Source organism: Podarcis pityusensis (assembly GCF_964106645.2).
Source record: "Podarcis pityusensis genome assembly, chromosome: 3".
Classification (NCBI taxonomy): Eukaryota; Metazoa; Chordata; class Lepidosauria; order Squamata; family Lacertidae; genus Podarcis; species Podarcis pityusensis.
In genome coordinates this window covers 63,561,832-63,580,645 of record NC_138026.1, presented here as the reverse complement: position 1 = coordinate 63,580,645, position 18,814 = coordinate 63,561,832, and the positions used below count along the sequence as shown (strand labels likewise).

The window sequence follows — 18,814 nt, the reverse complement described above, 5'->3', positions numbered from 1 at the left end:
CCCAACCTCCTGCTTGCCAGACAGAATCTATTTTAGGCTGAAGGGGCAAAATGTTCATCTCTTTCCTGTCAACTTCTTCCAGTCCTGCCTGCTAGCTAAAGGAAGGAACTGTAACATGAGTAAACTGCTTTCCCTAGCAACAGAGAATAGACTTTAACATCAGAGTCATTTTAAAGAGCATCTACTAGTGTCACTATATACCATGCATTTAGCATCAAATGTGTTCTAAGGAGAAACATCCATGCCCAGGGGGTTCATAACCAAAGGTAGAAAGGACAAAGATGAAGGGCCACATTTTAAAAATAGCGAGGATCTATGGGTGAATCAATCATTTAAAAAGCTCTCCTGAAACATTCCTGCAAATCCTCAACTACTAAACTTTTCACATATTTGCTGTCTAGCCTTAAAAAGTAATTGGAGAGCTATGCTGTTCCAAACATAATATTAGTTGCAAAGTGCAAATGAGATTATATTTTATAGAGAAACTGTGGTCTGAATTTTATGTCCACTTAAATTATCATAAATAATATGCAGATGTGCCTCCAACAACAACAAAACATGAATGATGTTTAAATCATTTGTTTTCCAAATAAAAATATACAATGCAGGTGAAACATTATGCATGGTCATCTATAATAGAACAAATGAAATATATCCATAAATACTTATTTTTTGCCCTTCATGTTCCTTGTAACATTGCTGACATTTATTTGTGGTGTATTTATTTGCAAGTTTAAAGTTCCATTATCTGTAATAACATTTATGGATATACACAGAAGCATGAAACAGACATAAACCTGGAATTAGTGACGAAGATTATGTTGTACCATTAAAAATAAGCAGGTTTTTCATTTGTTTCTTAGCTGATGCTATAAGTAGCTGCTAATCTTGATTGTCAAAAGCAGTAAGACTCTGAATGCGAGTTGCTGGGAATCACAAGTGGGTCAAATGCTGTTGGGCTCCTGTCCTGCTTGTCCCATAGGAATCTATGAGAACCGCATGGAGGACTAGATGGACCTTCAGAAAGATCCAGCATGGATCTTATGTGTTTTTTAATTGACACTTTACAAAACATTTTTGAATGTGGGTGTTACTTAGATTTGAAAAGATCTATTCAGCAAGGTTTTACAAGCGGACAAACTAATTTTACACTCCAATGGATTAAAGATAGAAGGCAAGGGGACTGGTGGATCCCAGCCAGAATGATCAAGTGATCCTCAGCATAAGTATGACTAAATCAGGGAGAAGGGATGAGTAAAATGTGTGTGTGTGTTCCTGTGTAAAGCAAATGTTTTGCTAGTCAGTATTGATAGTACTGAGCTGTATGGCCCAATGGTCTAACTCAGAATGCAGCTTCCTATATGCTGGGGAGCATTCACGTTCTATGTGCATTTTGAAGCTCTACTTTATAACAAAGGCTTCCAATCTTTAGAATAGGTTTATCAGCCTTTACAAGGTCCTTCAGGAGAAAGGATAAGATACAAATTTAATAGATGATAATAAGTCATTCTCAAAGGCAACTTCTTTCAAAAGGTAGCTGCAGAAACAACTAACTTTCAACAAGTATTTTGAATTTAAAGAAAGCAATTTTTCATCTACAAAATGTAAATTGTCAATTATCAAATATATTTTTCTGGGCATGTGAATAAGACAAGTGCAAGATGGATTCATAAAACATTCAGAGAATCAAATTAGAAAGCACATTTTAACTTACTTTGTTTTCAGCAATCTGCTTGGTGAGCTTCTCTTTAGGAGACTGCAGAAGGGCATGCAGGTGGATCTCATATTGTCCAATTAGCTTCTCCATTTCTTGCTTCTGGTCATCCCACTTCATGCTGTCAGAAAGCATACGTTTTAACTGCTGCTGACGTACTTCTACCCCATGTTGTGTACTATCCCATTGGTTCTTAACTTTCTCCACTGAAAAAGACAAAGGAGGAACATGTAACCAAACAAAAAGCATTTTGTGGCTATTACATTATCCTCAATCTTTCTGTTACTCATAGTAACCATCCAAAAATCACTGAAGCCAACCCTGAGCCCTTGGGAAGCTGTTATGCACAGCTCTCACAAACTAACCCATTCATCTTCACAGAAGGACAAGTTCATTTCTACACATGGATTCCCTTTGCTAGACACTCTCTCTCTCTCTCTCTCTCTCTCTCTCTAGCACACATTTATGCTACAAGCATAAATGCATATTCATAATTACCACTAAATGTCTCTCCTCCCCCAAGCCAATATTAGTTCAAATGTATAAAGAGGCAATGAAGCTCCCACCACTCCCACATATAGCTTGCTTTTCTCTATGCTGGACTCTGATATGTGGTAAAATTTCAGGTCTCCTCCATATTCCACCCTGCCTCCAACCATGACTTGCCAGATTATGTCAGTCTCCACCCAGGCCATTGCAAGCTCTGGCCCCTGCATCCCTTCAGTAGTCACCGTTAATAAAAATTGGTCGCCTTTCCCCTAACGCAGGCATCACCAAACTCGGCCCTCCAGATGTTTTTGGACTACAATTCCCATCATCCCTGACCACTGGTCCTGTTAGCCAGGGATGATGGGAGTAGTAGTCCCAAAACATCTGGAGGGCTGAGTGTGGGGGTGCCTGCTCTAGCGAAACTATTGCGCATTTGTACCCATCTCCTCACACTTCTGTCCACTGGGAACATACGTTTCTCTGTGATTGCTGTCCTAACATCAGAACTTGATGTTTTATTTTTCAGATTCTGAGCCAAGGTAAAAACAAAATCCAGCCGGGGATGTCGGTGTTCTAAGTCTTCTTTTGTTATCTGTTAAGAGCCAGAATTAAAAATGTGTTACTTTCTGAGATTTAAATAAAGAATAAACCATGGGGGAAAGTGAACAATATTCACATTTATATTACAGAAGGTTATCAAGTTAGTAACTTCTTAATCAACATATTACAATGTTCTCACTACTTCTGTACTAACTAATATGATCAACATATTAAAATAAAGCTCAACTTTTTTTGCAGTATCTATACAGAGATGAGACATGAGTGGATGAGAAAATAAACCTGGTAAAAATCATATTGTTGTGCTGGGCTTAACTTTGCAGACTTTCATGCATTCTGTGACATCTCCTCAGGCTATCAGGACATCTTACCTATATTTATCTGCTCCAAGGGTGTGGGGCAGGGTGTGGGCATTCGCAATATTTTATTTTGGTCCTTAGGATTTCACACACTATATATTCAGTACTATTTTCGCAAGAAAATTCCATTTTTACCTGCATGAGTACCATATTAACAAACCCTTTCTTCATAACAAGTAACTGAGACTGAAATCTCTACAATGAACCATTATACTCATAATAAGTTTGTGTGTCCAAAGACAGGCAGCTGAAAGGACCTCAGAGATCAATCCCATGAAATTGCATTACATGTATTATTGCAGCAAAGTGTTTGACAATTAATTTGACCACTGCTATGAAGGTTATGTTTAGAACACACACAAGTACCCTAAAGCTGTTAGTTACTGCTTGCTTTCACTTCACTATGTTGCTAATATCACAAGCAAGGAAAATGTCAACATAAATATGTGTAATCACTTCCCTTTTAACTTCAGCCAGTGCAATTTTAAATGTCGGTGTAGATATTCACATCTCTCTTTAAACAATCACAGGCTGCCTAAGGCTGGATCCCAATGTTTAACAATTATTGAGCAAGGCAATTAACCTACATTAATTGAATTTCATTATTTCTAGTTGAATGCACTACACCTATTTGTAGATAATGATCATGTTTTGTGGAAGGTGAACGTGTTCTGGTAATCTGCATTGTATGTCATGTGCTAGACACAACAGAACACAACACACATATAAATGAACACCCAGGAATCACTTATCAGTGTTGACTTCAAAATAGTAGGGCATCGGGTTACAGAAAGGCATTATACTATAGGATTTAACCATCAAACACAGAACAAATTCAGAAGCAATGTGTTAAAGAATAAGCGCTCCTAAATGGGAGCACCATTAATCAAACAGCAAGATGAGGGCAAACACAGCATTGTTCATTGAGCAAGACTGTGCACATTTGCCACCTTCGCCTGCTTCAAGTTTTCCAGGCAACCTGCTTGGGGCAAAAGAAAAGTGGAGGCAGCAGTGCTTTAGGGTAGCCAGTCCTCAGCAGCTTGCGATGGAGAAGGTTCAGCTGGAACTGGACACAAACCATTCATTGCTGCTGAGGATCCTCAGTGGGAAGGGGGCCCCAATTTCTTCTGCTCCAATATAAGTTTCAAGCAGGGTTGAGTAGAGTAAGGAGCAAAGGCAAGCACTTTATGCAAGTTCCATCAAACATATGCAAAGCGTTCAAGTCTTTGTGAATATTCATTCGTAATACTCACAAAGGCTCAAAGCCTTTCAAGACAAGCAAAGAAATCATCCACATCTAAACCAAATTCTATCTTTTTCCACCAAAAAATAAAGCAGGGACTCAAAATATCTTCAGGATTTCAACACAACACTTCATGGCACCACATACTTTCATGCGTGCAATTGTCCGATTGATTTCTTCAGCATTTCCCACAGTAACTATGTTGGACTTGAGCATCTGGTCAATCAGTGCCAACCAGTCAGCCAGTTCTGTTGTAGTTTTATCCAGATCAGCAGGTGCAGAAATTTCCAAAGCCTGCTGAGTTTGAGCAACATTTTCAGAGGCAGAGGACACTAGCACCATCTTTTGGAGAACAGGGTAACCTAAACAAGACAACACAATTCACTTGGTATTTCAAATTGCACTTAGTATGGGACTTGAATTTATTTGCAGTTGGAAAAACAAGCAACAAAATACCAATTCTTGCCATTTTAAAAACATCCTCTGTATTTTTTCTCCAACCCCATCTAAACAAGTTAAAAACCTTAAAGGGTTAGCCTTCCGTTCCAAACTTCATCTGGATTACTGCCTTCCTGGTCCAGAATGATGTGAAAATGTTGATGACATACTCATCACTGACAGATCTGGTGAGGTGTGAGAAATTCACTGCCAATCCCAATACCCAGGCAGTTTAGGAACATTCAAATAATGTGTGGTCAAAATCTACACATCGTTAAGCTGTCACCCACAGGAAAAGTCACAACCTGCAGCTGATCCTAGTTTACTATCTGATTAAGTTCCAGGAAGAAACAAATTCAAACATTTATTGCCAGTGAAATAAATGCTACTGAGTCAGAAGCAAGAATTCATTGTTGATCCTCTGAATCATACTGATGGAAGAATATGTCAGTACAGAACTTCAAATGGTGAAAGGGATTAATTTCTGTTAATTTTGAAGTCTGCAAATGTACTTTCTTTTGTTCATAAAATGTATTAGAAGCCAATTTCCTTTCAATACACTTGGATGCATGGTCTTAGTGACTCAGTGCCATGCCCTTCAACAGAAACAGAATCTAAAACGTTCATGGCCTTAAAGATCAAAAAATGAGATGACAAAGAATTCTGAAAACTGTCCTGTAAAAGAAGCACGTTCTCTTTTCGGAGCTCACCAGGTGGCATTGTCTGTGGCACCAGATGAAGCTGATGAACATGGGCCTCCAGTTCTCTCGCTCTGTTGGGTGCTTCTCTGAACACCTAATATGGCAGAGAAAAACGTCACATTACAAAAACCTTTTCATGTCAAGAACTGAGGATTAACATTTTTAGCATTATACAGATAAAGCGAAACTACTATAGACAGCTGAGCACAAAATCCATGAACCCCCCAAGACCAAGAGTTTAGAGATGAAGGGGTTTGCATTTAGCCCCTAAAAAAGGTCTGGGGTGCATTTGAATGTAAGTTGCACATTTGGGATTCTTTACTAAGAATGGATGGCAAAGGTGCAAAATGAAGAGCTCAGTATAGAGTCTGTTTGTCTGTCTATCTGTCTGCCTCTCTCTCTCTCTCTCTCTCTCTCTCTCTCTCTCTCTCTCTCACACACACACACAGAGCTACATGTGCCAGATGCTATGACAACAAACATTGTGTTGTTCAGTGCAACTAAGAACTAGGGGAGGAGGAAAGAGTTGCAATAGTCATTCAAAGACTGAAATATAGTACCAAAAGCAGCTACTGTTTGGGGAAGTACGATATTAACAATATACGTTAATACAAGTGAGTTATAGCATGAGGAGGAATGATTGTGAATCCAAGCGGAAGTGTTAGGTGTCCTCAGTTATCATAACTGGGAGGCGGGGACAGTCTGTGCTGGACTGGATTGTACTTCCCTGGAATGAGCTTTGGGGTTTTCCTGGATCTAACACTGTGACTGGAGGCTCAGGTGCCAGCTAAGGTCCCTTTTGGACTCAGCTGACTTTGCCACTCTACCCCATGCCTTGGTAACTTCCAGACTGCATTATTGCAATGCGCTCTGTGTGGGGCTTGACAGTGTCTTAGAAACTCCAACTGGTCCTAATACAGCAGCAAAATATTGGATGGCATTACATTCATTCATTCATACAACCCTGTTTTATTTAAAGCAGATGCATTTGTTGTCAGTTCATGTCTGGACCCAATTCAAGGTCATGCTAGTGTTTGAACTGATGGCTTAGGCCACAAATATATGAAATACCACATCCATCCCTGGAAGACTCCCTTGGGTGTTACGTTCAGTTACACCACCCCCACAAGCTCAGGGATGCATGTGTTCCAGGAGAGGACATTCTCTGTAGCAGTTGTGGAACTCTCTCCCCACAGAGCTGCATCTGGTATCTTCACTATATAGTTTCCACTGAGTGCTGAAGATGCACCCCTTTAACCTGGCCTTTGGCACTTGAAATGTATACTTTTAGGAAACACACCCACCCCAGCCACAATTCTGATCATTTTAAGCTGCCACTTAGTACATTCCTGCTGGGAGCCCACCTCTTCAGAATGCAGACAACGGATTTCATGTTTGATTGCTGATCCAATTAAAAGAATCGAAGAAGCAAAATAATAGAAATGGATATAAAGTGAGGACTAGGCTGGAACTTTTTTCTATGCCATGCTAGTTCCCCTACTTTTCTACAAGCTCAGTGAGTGGTCTGGGAGTGCTCAGCGGGTGTTTCCTTCTGGGAAGAAAACATGGAGCCCTCTGTAAGTTGCTTTGAGCTTACTACACAAGTATAATAAATTAAATTAAAATTCATAAAGCATGAAGGATGTTTACTTCCCACTTGTGAAAAGTATTCCAGGGTCACATTTAGGAATTCTGCTTCTGATACAATGCATGCTGCCTCAAACAAAAGAAAGCTATTGATCTAGACCAGGCTAGTTAATTGTGGTTACATTCCAGATGTTGTTGCTCTGCAGTTGCCATAAACCCCAGCCAACATAGCCGCTTGTCAGGGATCACTGGAACTATAGTCCAACATGTGGAGTGCACCACACTGGTTCCTCCTGATGTGGAATATTAAGAAAGAAAAGCATTTCCATGCATAGGTTTAACAATATGGCTATGTTCACATCTCACTGGAAACCACAGTTAATGGTTTATTTTGAATGTACAGGTGGACCCTTCTTCACTTGTCCCCTAGCATGAGTGGGAGCAGCAAACCACAATCCCTAGTTTAGTGTTAAATCTGATGCGGGGATGGTAGTTTGTTTAACTCCAAACAAACCAAGGAATTTAAGCCAAGGTTTGTTCTTGGCTTACCAGCTGTAATTTTCTCTGAGCAAAATAAACCACAATCTCCAGTTCGGATAGAACGCTAAGTAGGAATCATGGCTGGTTGCTCACACTCACGCCAAAGGAGTAGTGAAGCAGGAGAAACCCATGAATTCAAGGTGAGTAACTGTGGTTTACCATAGCATGTGAAGGCCGCCTGCGACACAAAACACTTCTTTACACTAACTTGTCCAATCATGCCTCCCCCGACAAGATTATTCATATGTATGTGGCAGGAACTCAATTAAAAAGAATACATTTTATACTTGCTGATTTTAAGGAATCCATATTGCAATCCATACCTTCTTCCACTTAATATTCAGGGTCCTCAGTCTATCGGAAATATTCTCTCTCTCTCGAGCCCCAATGCTTTTATTTGAAATCAGCTCAGGTTCATTCTTGTTTAGCCACTTAAGTTTTTCTCCTTGCATGTCCATCTCCTCGATCAAGCCCTAAAGTGATTAAAGAAAGCACTTTTGGTGGAATCTACAGACCTGTTAAAATCGTTGTGAAAATGCTTTTTTTTTAAAAAAAATTGTTTTGAAAAATGCATTGAATTTGCTATAGCTCATGGTTGCCACCTAATGCCACAGTTGTATATTGCACTTTACAACACATTCAAAATGTTTTATTTGCAGCTGTATAGCTGAGTCCTTAGACAGAAAAGTCACAGGAGGTAGGCATTGACTAGTTTTTTAAAAAAAAGATATGGACAATGCCTAGTGCCAGAGGAGAAGCAACAAGTGTTGCTAAGAGTTGGACTTCAGGCACCTCTCTATGAGAAGCAAAAGCAGAATAAATTATCCAAAATACTTTTTAAAGAACAACAAATTATGCAAAATTAGAGGGGGAAAATGAACATTTTTCAAATTCTGCATGGTTTAAGAAGATCATAGGATTTTACTTGACTTGCTACCCTATTTCCAGGTTACAATCGGAAGACATGAGGCCACCACTTCACTAGGTCTGGAGAGTTCCTGAATGCGTAACTTCCTGGGAATCACATGTATGCTGCCTTGGGTTGCATAATAGAAAAACACCAGGATATAAATGTAAGTAAATAAAAACAATTTAAAAACTAGGTTAATTTGTGGAGGACTTGTGTAATGCACAATAACATAGGCCTCTGTGTGCCTGCTGATTCCACAGGTTCTAAATACAAGTTATTTACTGACTTTGGGAATAGTAATGAAAAGTTTTAGTATTGACGTTTAAATTAAAACTGACATGGTCACTTTCCTTTCATAGGCAGCAGTGGAAATTCGTTGCACACCCAGTCTGCTGGATTGAGATTATTGGTCCAGTGCTTAGTTTTGTGCTCTTGAAGCCCCAAATCAGTGTGCTAGATTGCAGCTCTTTGTACTTTTAGCAATAATTTCATGCAAGGATTCTGTTCATAAAAGGGACTTTGATTCACCAGAGGCTCCTCTGGCACAAGGAGGAGGAAATGTTTTTCACTTATTCCTCCTTCCCACACTGTTCCAGAGGATTCTCCAATTCTGCAGAGCAGATTTTTAGGGAACTGCAAGAGACAGGAGGATTTTGCAAAAAACCGCCTCTTCCATTCCACCAATTGGGATGTCCCAGGAGTGCAGTTCTGCTCAGTGTGTCCTGCCACAGGCAACGAACAGACCCAGCGCTGCACTTGGGTTATGTGTGATGTATTCCGTACACTTCGACTGGATCCATTTAGGCAGCAGTAGCATTGGCTTTCTTAGTATCAAATTACTCATCTCAACCTAATGCACAACAATTATCTGTGAACTAAAGAATCCGCCTACCTTTCAAATTAATTAGTTATTCAGTAGCACCAGTAGGAATAAGGAGGAATAAATTCAAATAAAATATGCAATCATTTTTATCTAACTTGCCATTAATTCCTTCAAATTTTCTTCACGGCTGATTGTAGGCTTCTCTTCCTGTGCATTTTCTATGTTTTCCAGCCAGCAACTAAATTCATCTAGGTTTCTTGTGAAGTCTAGTAATGGTTGATTCTCTCCTTTCAGTCTAAGGCGCAAACCCCAAAGTGGAATATAAAACAAGAACATCAATATAAATACAGAAAAGCAATAAGAAAAACACACTCCATCTACAGCTTACTAATATAGCAAACTACAAAGTTGAATTTAAAAAAATCAATTCAAGTGTACAAAGTTCTTCATGTGACATTTCCATATTCTCTCCAGCAATGTGACTTCAGGTAAAGAAATGCTTAAAGTGTTCCCTGGGTTGCCTTAGGCCTAAAAAGATGTATTTAATTTTAAACAATTCCCAGCAATATTTCATATTATGTGTAGAAATTGAAAGAATTTGCACACTGTCTTCAATCATACCAAGCAAGTATTTTTAAAATTATGTATGCACTGCATAAAGCTAGACTGGTGGTGGGAATGACTATAACATTGGTACATTATGCATCTGTGGTAAACTAGCATTTTGTTTATTTTGATTGGGGCGGGGAATAGATATTAACTTAAATGTACATTTCAAAATGGCAACACAACTAATAATTCAACTTCAGACAGACTAATCTAGCTGCATCTTGAATGCACTTGTTTCCTTTTTGCAGGAAATCTGGGGGGAGGGTTAGCCTTGCTAACCACCTATATACTAAGAAGGACCAAAGGCAATGTGCAAATATCATCAATAGATAAAATGCAATTCCAAAACATGAATGTAGCACTCATATACCCAAAGAGTATATTAAAAGAAATGAAAGAGCAATTTCCTAAAACAGAGCAAGGGGAAATGGAACGAGTATGCACATTAAAAACAGCATCATTATCACTAATTGTTTCAAAGTAGCCTTGAGGGACCTTTCAGATTCAGGGCATGGACGTTTCAACCAAACAGGAAATACGCAATGTCATTTGGAGCTTCTAGAGAAACTTGTTCCCAATGCTTCTCCTAAGATATCCCAAAACCTGACTGAACCAGTTACCTCTGTTGTCTTTCCATAACTTCAGCAGTGATGGCTTTCCAGCGATTATTTAACCCTGCTAGTTTCTCCTTCAGGAAGCTTCCATCTGTAGTAGAGAGCTTCTGTACAATTCCTTCTCCTGTTCTGTTCAATGTCGAAAAGCTGGTCTGATGGCTGCTGACTCCCTCTTCAAGTTCCTGTCACAAATATAAAAACCAAGCTGAATTTTGTTGCTTACCCAATATGACATTGACGTGTAGCCTGAAACAATGACTGGGCACACATTGCTCGTTTAAAAAATAAAATAAAAAATCACTGTTGTTTAAGTGAATGATTAGGCACTTGTTATTAAGAGTGAGCTAATATATTCATGAATATCAATCTACCAAAGGCAAACAGTACAAGAACATGCTGTTGAAATCAAATCAGTATGAAGGCTAAGCATTCCTCACATAGTATGCATGTATGCCTTTGAGATAAAAAGGGAAATACTGCCTACAGATTTTGGTTTGTGGGGTAGGGATGAAGGGAAAACACTGCATTAGTTTGTCTCAGAATAGATATGCTGCCTGTTCTCTGTAGCCTTACTAAGATTTCAGTTAGGCTAATTAAGGACAGTGTTCCCATGATCTGCAGATATGGTAGGAAACCCAAGGAAATTGAGGGAAGTCAGGGAAAGTCAGGCTCAAACTTTCACATATCACTAACAACCAGAAAAAAGCATTAACTGTCAAAAGAGATCTCTCTGTTCTATACAATATACTGTGCTATAAAATAAAATAAAAAACAGCTCAAATATTATTATTTTTTATAAAAATCAGATACACTCTAAAAATAATAAAACAATACTCAGTGCTTTTTGTAGCTAAATTAAATTATATGAAGTTATAGCAAATTAAAATGTGCCAAATGTAAGTGTAACTACTTCTGTCTACGTAAGTTCATGAAGGATCATGCCTTAAGTTATGTTGTTTTAAAAATTAAGTTGTGTGGGGTTTTTTTAAGGAGAACAGTAAAGTGTTGTTATGTAACATTTAGTTATTTACCAGGGGATTGGGGATAAGACTTTAAGTAAAATGCATATGTTCAGTAAAATTCAGTATATGCAATCTGTATAAAGCGCCTTCACTAATAATTTGAGAGTGAAGGGTTTTCATTAGGTTTCCATCCATTTGTGGTCCAGCATGTCTTCCATCAGCTTTGGCTGGTACAACCCCTATGCCTGCTACTGGAAATGGAGACCTGGCAACTATCACTCGTGTGTTGGTGGTTTATGGGCAGGGTTAGATGTGGCTGGCTGAAGATTGTTTGGAAATTTCAGCTAGTACAGAATGCAGAAATCCACTTATTAACAGCTTTTGGCCCATGTTTGTGCATGTCACTTTGAAGCATTCGCACTGGCTGACAATTAGTTTCCAGACCCAAATCAAAATGTTAGCAAGTTCTTAACAAACCACCTTAACAAACCATGATCAGATACCTGCTGGTGTATCTTTGCAATTTCTAAATCCAGGCCGCCATCTTGAGTTTGGGCCTCAGCCAGCAATCCTTCCGCTTCTGCTAACCACTGGGAGAGATCGTTGAGATCACAATGGAACTGTCTCCACTCTTCCACAGACTTATCAAAGCAACTAAAAGAAACAGAAGGGGGAGGGGAAGCTGTTAATTGCCTGTGCATATATTTCAAAAGCAAGAGTGTTTTGTGCAACAAAAAATCCCACAAAATGGAAATATCTTTGCAGAATGGGTGTTGCTCTTGTAAAGAGCAATATTGAGTGGGTGGGGGGACAACAGAACCACTGCCACTTAGCAAAAAGAGCAACACGTGATAAATAAAATTTAACTCCATGAAAAATAAAGATTGATTAGGTGTCACTCAGCAGTTGGTATGCAAAAAAATGATTAATTATTCTTGGTTTATACACAGCAACGTTATGATTCAATCCACCCACTGCTAATTTTGCTATTCAAAGGGAGTTGGACATAGTCAAAGCCTATGTTCTGAGATGCAACAGAACAAATTGCACAAAGGTCATATCTCCCTTATTCCAAAATCAAATTTGTCCACAGATCCATCAAAAACCCACTGCTATTAACAGCATATCAAGAAAAAGTAGGAAATGAGCCAAATACTATAGCTGTGTGGCAGTGAGCTCATATGAACTAGTTTTTCTCCAGGACTGAGCACCATGAAAATCAGTTCTACAGATTTTGCAGCAGAGCAGGTGCTGGCACCCCACCATGCCCCCAAGAGCAGTTTGCAATGTATTACAAATGGATTGTGCTGTTTTCAGAAATGACAGTAAGTTGCTCTATATGTAAATAAATGCATGAACATACAAGCAGCTCCTTTCAAAGCAACACCAATCTATTTATAAAAAGGGTTGAGATGTCAAACAATTGGAGTTGTTTGTAACTGACCATCGGCTAATCAACTGCTGTACATTACCAGTTCTGCAGCAAAATTTGCAGAACCAGCAAAAGACATATTCAGAAAAGACGCATGAGAGGGGGCCGGGCTGCATCAACTAGCCCCACCCATACACCTCCAAGTCTGAAGCGCAGGGTCATGTGCACACAAAGGTTTCCAGGTTTCCATGCACATGAAGGGTTCTAGATCATTTGGAAGCCATTTCATGTACTGTTGTATGCACAGAAACCAGGGAGAAAGCCTACTCCGCATAGCTCCATTCCTTCCCCCATATGCTGATCCAGCTAGTGAGGGAAATGTATAAAGAGGATTGGGAAGAAACTAGGTTACCCACACAGAAAATAATGTGGCAACAACTGGTTAGAAGGAGCATGACATGGCCCCCACCAAAGGTATTGCCCTCCCCTAATACCCCATACCTCCTGCCAACCTAGCAGTTCGAAAGCACATCAAAGTGCAAGTAGATAAATAGGTACCGCTCTGGTGGGAAGGTAAACGGCGTTTCCGTGCGCTGCTCTGGTTTGCCAGAAGCAGCTTAGTCATGCTGGCCACATGACCCGGAAGCTGTACGCCGGCTCCCTCAGCCAATAAAGCGAGATGAGCGCCGCAACCCCAGAGTCGGTCACGACTGGACCTAATGGTCAGGGGTCCCTTTACCTTTACCTTTAATACCCCATACATGCTGGATATAAATGCACCTGCAAACAACCCATTTTAGTACATGAGCAAGGAACAAATTAGTACTAAGTGTGATAATCAGTTTTCTGTCTGTGTGAAGACTGAGCCCTAAGAGGTCTGGATCAGGAGTGAGTAACGCAGCAAACAGAAGACCAGCTAATTCTTGCATTCTAGCAGAAGATACCCAAAGAAACTTTCAAAGACTTCTACCACTGGAAATCAAAGAGTATAATAAGGTACTTTGACAACTAAGTATATTTGATCATAATGGAGTCCAATATCCCATCCATTTAAAATTTAAACATGACTGATACAAAAGTCAGTATGAATCATTATAATAAAACCCATTTCTTTATAATGACTGATTTTAGCTTTATGGGTAAAACCAATTCCCTATAATATATAGGGAGTGTTGATCAACAGTCTTCAGGACCTTAAATTGTACTGTCCGTGAATTACATAAAATAAAACCTATCAACAGTACTTGTAAACACTACTTGTAATGTTACAAGCCTTAGTCTCAAAGGAATGCTTAACAAGCCCTGTCACATTTTAAATAAGATGCAAAATAAGATGCAATATTTATGAGATTCAAGGAATATCTTACCCTTCAATGAATCAGCTAGAAAGTCAATCTGTTGTACTGCACCAATTAACTGCGAAGGTTTAATTTATCTTTTTAAATAGGAAGAGTGGCTGGGCTGCTTAACTGTTAACTTAATCAGATTACTGAAGTTTCCAAAAGGATTGTGAAGATTCAAATATGCAAAGGAATAATGCCCGGAACTTCAAATTGCTACTTGTTCGGCAATGGTGGTGGATCAGCCCATATAGTAGTTATGTATTGAAATTCTCACCCTGGCCACCAGGGGGTATTGTGTATAGAGTTTTCACTCAGGTCCACGTAAGTTAATTTAGGCGGAAAACCCTGGGCTGTTGTTACAATGTTGACAGCTGGCTGCCTATAAAAGCAGGCCGGCTGAGCTGTGTTCAGTTCAGTTCAGTTCAGTTCCAGCTTACTTATAAAGAACTACAGTGGTACCTCGGGTTAAGTACTTAATTTGTTCCAGAGGTCCATTCTTAACCTGAAACTGTTCTTAACCTGAAGCACCACTTTAGCTAATGGGGCCTCCTTCTGTCACCGTGCCGCCGGAGCACGATTTCTGTTCTCATCCTGAAGCAAAGTTCTTAACCTGAAGCACTATTTCTGGGTTAGCAGAGTCTGTAACCTGAAGTGTATGTAACCTGAAGTGTATGTAACCCAAGGTACCACTGTACTTGGAGAAATCTCTGTGCCGTCTGCTATGTCCACCCTCTACATAATAGAATCGAAGCCCAGCATCCCAGAATCCTACATATGGAAGCTCCTTAAGAGACTTTAGGACCTTGGTAACCCAGCCAGGCACAGGCTGATGGGAAATGAACATTAATTTCAATTGATAGTTAAAGGCAGAATAACATGAGGAGATTTCACCCCTCCCCTACCCAAGAATCTCCTGATCATCTCCTGATGGTCTCTGCTGACTCTCCAGAGAGAAGGAGGCGTGTCCTGCCTATCTACTTATTCTGCCCAGCAACATATCAGCGTGTGTGTGTGAGAGAGAGTCAGTCAGTCAGTGTATCGGAGAGAGTGAGAGTGTTAGAGATCCTAGAGATAAGATTGCTGCTAAGAGCAGCTGCAGACTCTCAGTGTAGCATTGATTTATGCTTAGAATATTCAGCTCTGTATATAGCTTTGTATCATAGTTGTAGTTATAGAATAAAAGGAAGATATTCTACAGAGCTGCTCTCCGAGTGGTTTATACTCTGCAAGACTCTGCAAAACTCTGCTGCGCAACGACTGTATTATTGAGACAGTGAATCCGGTGCTCTCAGCTCTGAGCTGTGAGTCCACAGCACTGTGACCGTTTCCTGTGAGAAGGAGGTCTCTGGCGGTGCTACCCAGCTCGCCTAGCCCAGTCGGGGTTGAGGTGCAAGAGTCCAGTTGGTGCACTGGCTCTAGGGCGATGCTGACATAACATACATCTTGTACTGTTTGCCTTTGGTGGGATTCTTCTTTTTCTATACCATCCAGCAATTAGGCTGTAAGTTGGGAAATTTTTCATTCTATATCTACTTACAGGGACCCAGGAAATTCTTGTTAGAGAGGGCCACAACTATCCCTAAGAGTAGGGAGGACCCTGCCCACCCCACAGATAATCAGACCAAAAGTAAGGAGGAAGATAGGCAGCCCTAGCATTGACATCTTGCTTTCTGTGTCCTGGAAAAAGAGCTTTGCTATGAAGGGAACAGTAAAGCTGAGCTAAACACTAACATATAGAGAGAAAAGGAGACGGAGTTGAGGTTGAGAGTGAAGAGGTTGAGCCTTGAATAGTGAGCTTCTTCTGTGATTCATGAGAAAGTACAATTGGTACTCACTAAACTGTACATCTCTGATGACATCATGGGGTCACTGAATTGGGTTGGGCTCTGGGCTCCATCCTGGTCATGAGGTGGAAGAAAAAACTCTTTGGAAAGTGGGCAGCTCCCAAAAAGTTTTGCGGTCTCACCAAGCTCAAACAGTCATTGGCGTCACAAACAGTAAAGGAAAAGAAAGGTGCCCAGTTTCCCCTAATAATAGGAACAAACTGCAAACTTAAAGGCATGTGGGTAATAGCAGAACCAATATTTGCAGTCAATATTAGGGCATGGTTCCAGTGACCCCATGATGCCATCAGCAATCTACACTTCAGGTGAGTACCAATCATACTATCTCTCCCATGGCCATCATGGGATCACAAAGCTTACCCAATTAGGGCGGGTCCCAACTGCAACCAAAATTGCTATGGCAGGGATTGCTGAAGAACAGGCAGGAGCAAACACTGATTGGGAGCTGCCACTTTCCCAAAGATATTATTCTCCTGCCTTGTGACCAGGGTGGAGCCAGAGCCCAATCCAATCCAGTGAGCCCATGATGCCAGTAGGAGATCAGTCTTTTTGGTAAGAATTCCTTTTGGATTTCAATTTTTAGTTTTAATACTGGACTACCTTGGATCCCTGACCTTAAGAACACACCTAGAGCCCCTGCCTGCTCATGAAACAGACATTGCTAAGCAACTTCATGATAGCTATTAATAATAATAATTTTAAAAATCACTCAATCTTGGCAGGCCCAACAAAATTGTTCTGCCCAAAGCAGAAAATCCCCACCAGGGTGTATCTTAAATTTCCCCTACAGATTCACTTCTTCATCACAGAAATCAGCTTTTCTGGGTGCACGACTGTTTGTTTTTCAGCACAAAGTAAATGTAGTCCTTTTACTTACCATTTACGATCATTGTACATCCTGTTAATTCTGTCCCATTCTGCATTCAGTTGGATTAGAGAATCTGCTATTTGAACAGCCTCAGATCCAGATGCTTCCAATATAACATCTGGATGTTTTTCATGAATGACTGCAATCTGATCCCCAAGTTTGTCCAACATGTCTTTTATGTTCTGTAAGCATAGAAAGACAAAAATCCTGTTGAAGTGCTCTACAAGGAAGTATTAGCATACCCTCAAGGATGACTGCCAACTTGACAAATTGAACCCTTTGATTGGATTGCAAAAAGCATGAACAACGTAATTTTAACACTGTTAGTATAGGTTTCTTTCCCTAATTATTTTTTAAACCACAATGAATTCTTCTATAACATCTTACTAAGGGTAAAAATAGATTTGTATCCAATGAGCTTAAGAGCCCAAACACAATGCTTTCTGTTTATTTTGTCTGAGCATGTACTTACTTTCATTCTTAAAAAGTAAATTATGAATTTTTAATCTCTCTCTCTCTCTCTCTCTCTCTCTCTCTCTCTCTCTGTTTCGCACACACACACATACACACACACAGCTCCTGAATGGAGAAGTATCAAATATATTTAATTTCCCTGAGCCTACAATCCACCCCCTGCTCTTGGAGACATGATACTATCTAGTAAACATAGCAAGTCCTGGTTCAGGCAATGAATTATACATGTGATGAAAGGATCAAGCTCATATACAGTGTGTATGTAGATATCTGAGGTGGGGGAGAGGGGATGGGGATAGGAGGAGGGGAGAGGGAGGGAGAGAGAATACCAATGACCAGCCCCAAAATGAGTACTACCTGCAACATACTTGTACAACATATTGGCACTACTACAGGTGCCATGTAATACCAGATCTGCATTTGTAAGAACTCAGTCATTTAGTGTGGCAGCACCTGCTCCGTGGAACTCCCTGCCTATTGAGCTCAAGCAGCCCCTCCACTGTATACTTTCCAGTGTCTGCTAAAAACATTCTTGTTTAGTCAAGCCTACACAGATGCTTAGAAAGTTGAGGCACTTTTAATCTGTTTTAGTATTTTAACTAGGTTGCAAATTTTTCTTGATTTTCTTGTTTTATCTTTTTGTAAACTGCTTTGATGTTTATTACAATCAAGTGCTGAATAAATTTTATGAAATAAATACTTTTAAACTCTTTCCAATATGGGTTCTCCACATTTTATTTGCCCCATATTCCATTCATACAATCATATAATTGTAGAGTTGGAAGGGACCCCAGGAGTCATTTAGTCCCACCCCCTGCAATGCAGGAATCTCAACTAAAGAATCCATGACAGATGACCCTCCAACTTCTGATTTAAAACCTCCAAGGAAGGACAGTCCACCACCTCTTATGGGAGTCCATTCCACTGCCAAACAACTCTTACTGTAAGAAAATTCTTTCCGGGGTTTAGATGGAATCTCCTTTCCTGTAACTTGCACTCCTTGGTTCAGGTCCTACCCTTCAAAGCAGGAAAAAACAAATTTGCTCCATCCTCCAAGTGACAACCCTTTAGATACAGTGGTACCTCGCAAGACGAATTCCTCGCAAGACGAAAAACTCGCAAGACAAAAGAGTTTTTCATTTTTTGAGTTGCTTCGCAAGACGAATTTCCCTATGGGCTTGCTTCGTAAGACGAAAAACGAAAACGTCTTGCAAGTTTGTTTCCTTTTTCTTAAAACCGTGCTTCGCAAGACGAAAAATTCGCAAGACGAAAAAACTCGCAGAACGAATTAATTTCGTCTTGCGAGGCACCACTGTATTTGAAGATGGCTATCATATCTTCTTTCAATCTCACCTTTACCAGGCTG

General features: G+C 40.0%; 1 protein-coding gene across 3 annotated transcripts in view; it reads right to left on the bottom strand.

Moving 5' to 3' along the window:
• The window catches only part of UTRN (utrophin), a gene marked incomplete at its 3' end in the record, with an annotated part of 327,288 nt that overhangs the window by 185,404 nt on the left and 123,070 nt on the right, over positions 1–18,814 (bottom strand). For all 3 annotated transcript variants that reach the window (XM_080998526.1, XM_080998525.1, XM_080998524.1), the window contains exons 42-50: positions 16,984–17,156; positions 12,051–12,201; positions 10,592–10,767; positions 9,522–9,657; positions 7,953–8,102; positions 5,512–5,596; positions 4,511–4,725; positions 2,678–2,795; positions 1,715–1,920 (exon numbers count right to left, since the gene is read on the bottom strand). In XM_080998526.1, coding sequence (XP_080854652.1) covers positions 1,715–1,920; positions 2,678–2,795; positions 4,511–4,725; positions 5,512–5,596; positions 7,953–8,102; positions 9,522–9,657; positions 10,592–10,767; positions 12,051–12,201; positions 16,984–17,156 — 1,410 coding nt within the window. The remainder of the gene's footprint in view (positions 1–1,714; positions 1,921–2,677; positions 2,796–4,510; positions 4,726–5,511; positions 5,597–7,952; positions 8,103–9,521; positions 9,658–10,591; positions 10,768–12,050; positions 12,202–16,983; positions 17,157–18,814) is intronic.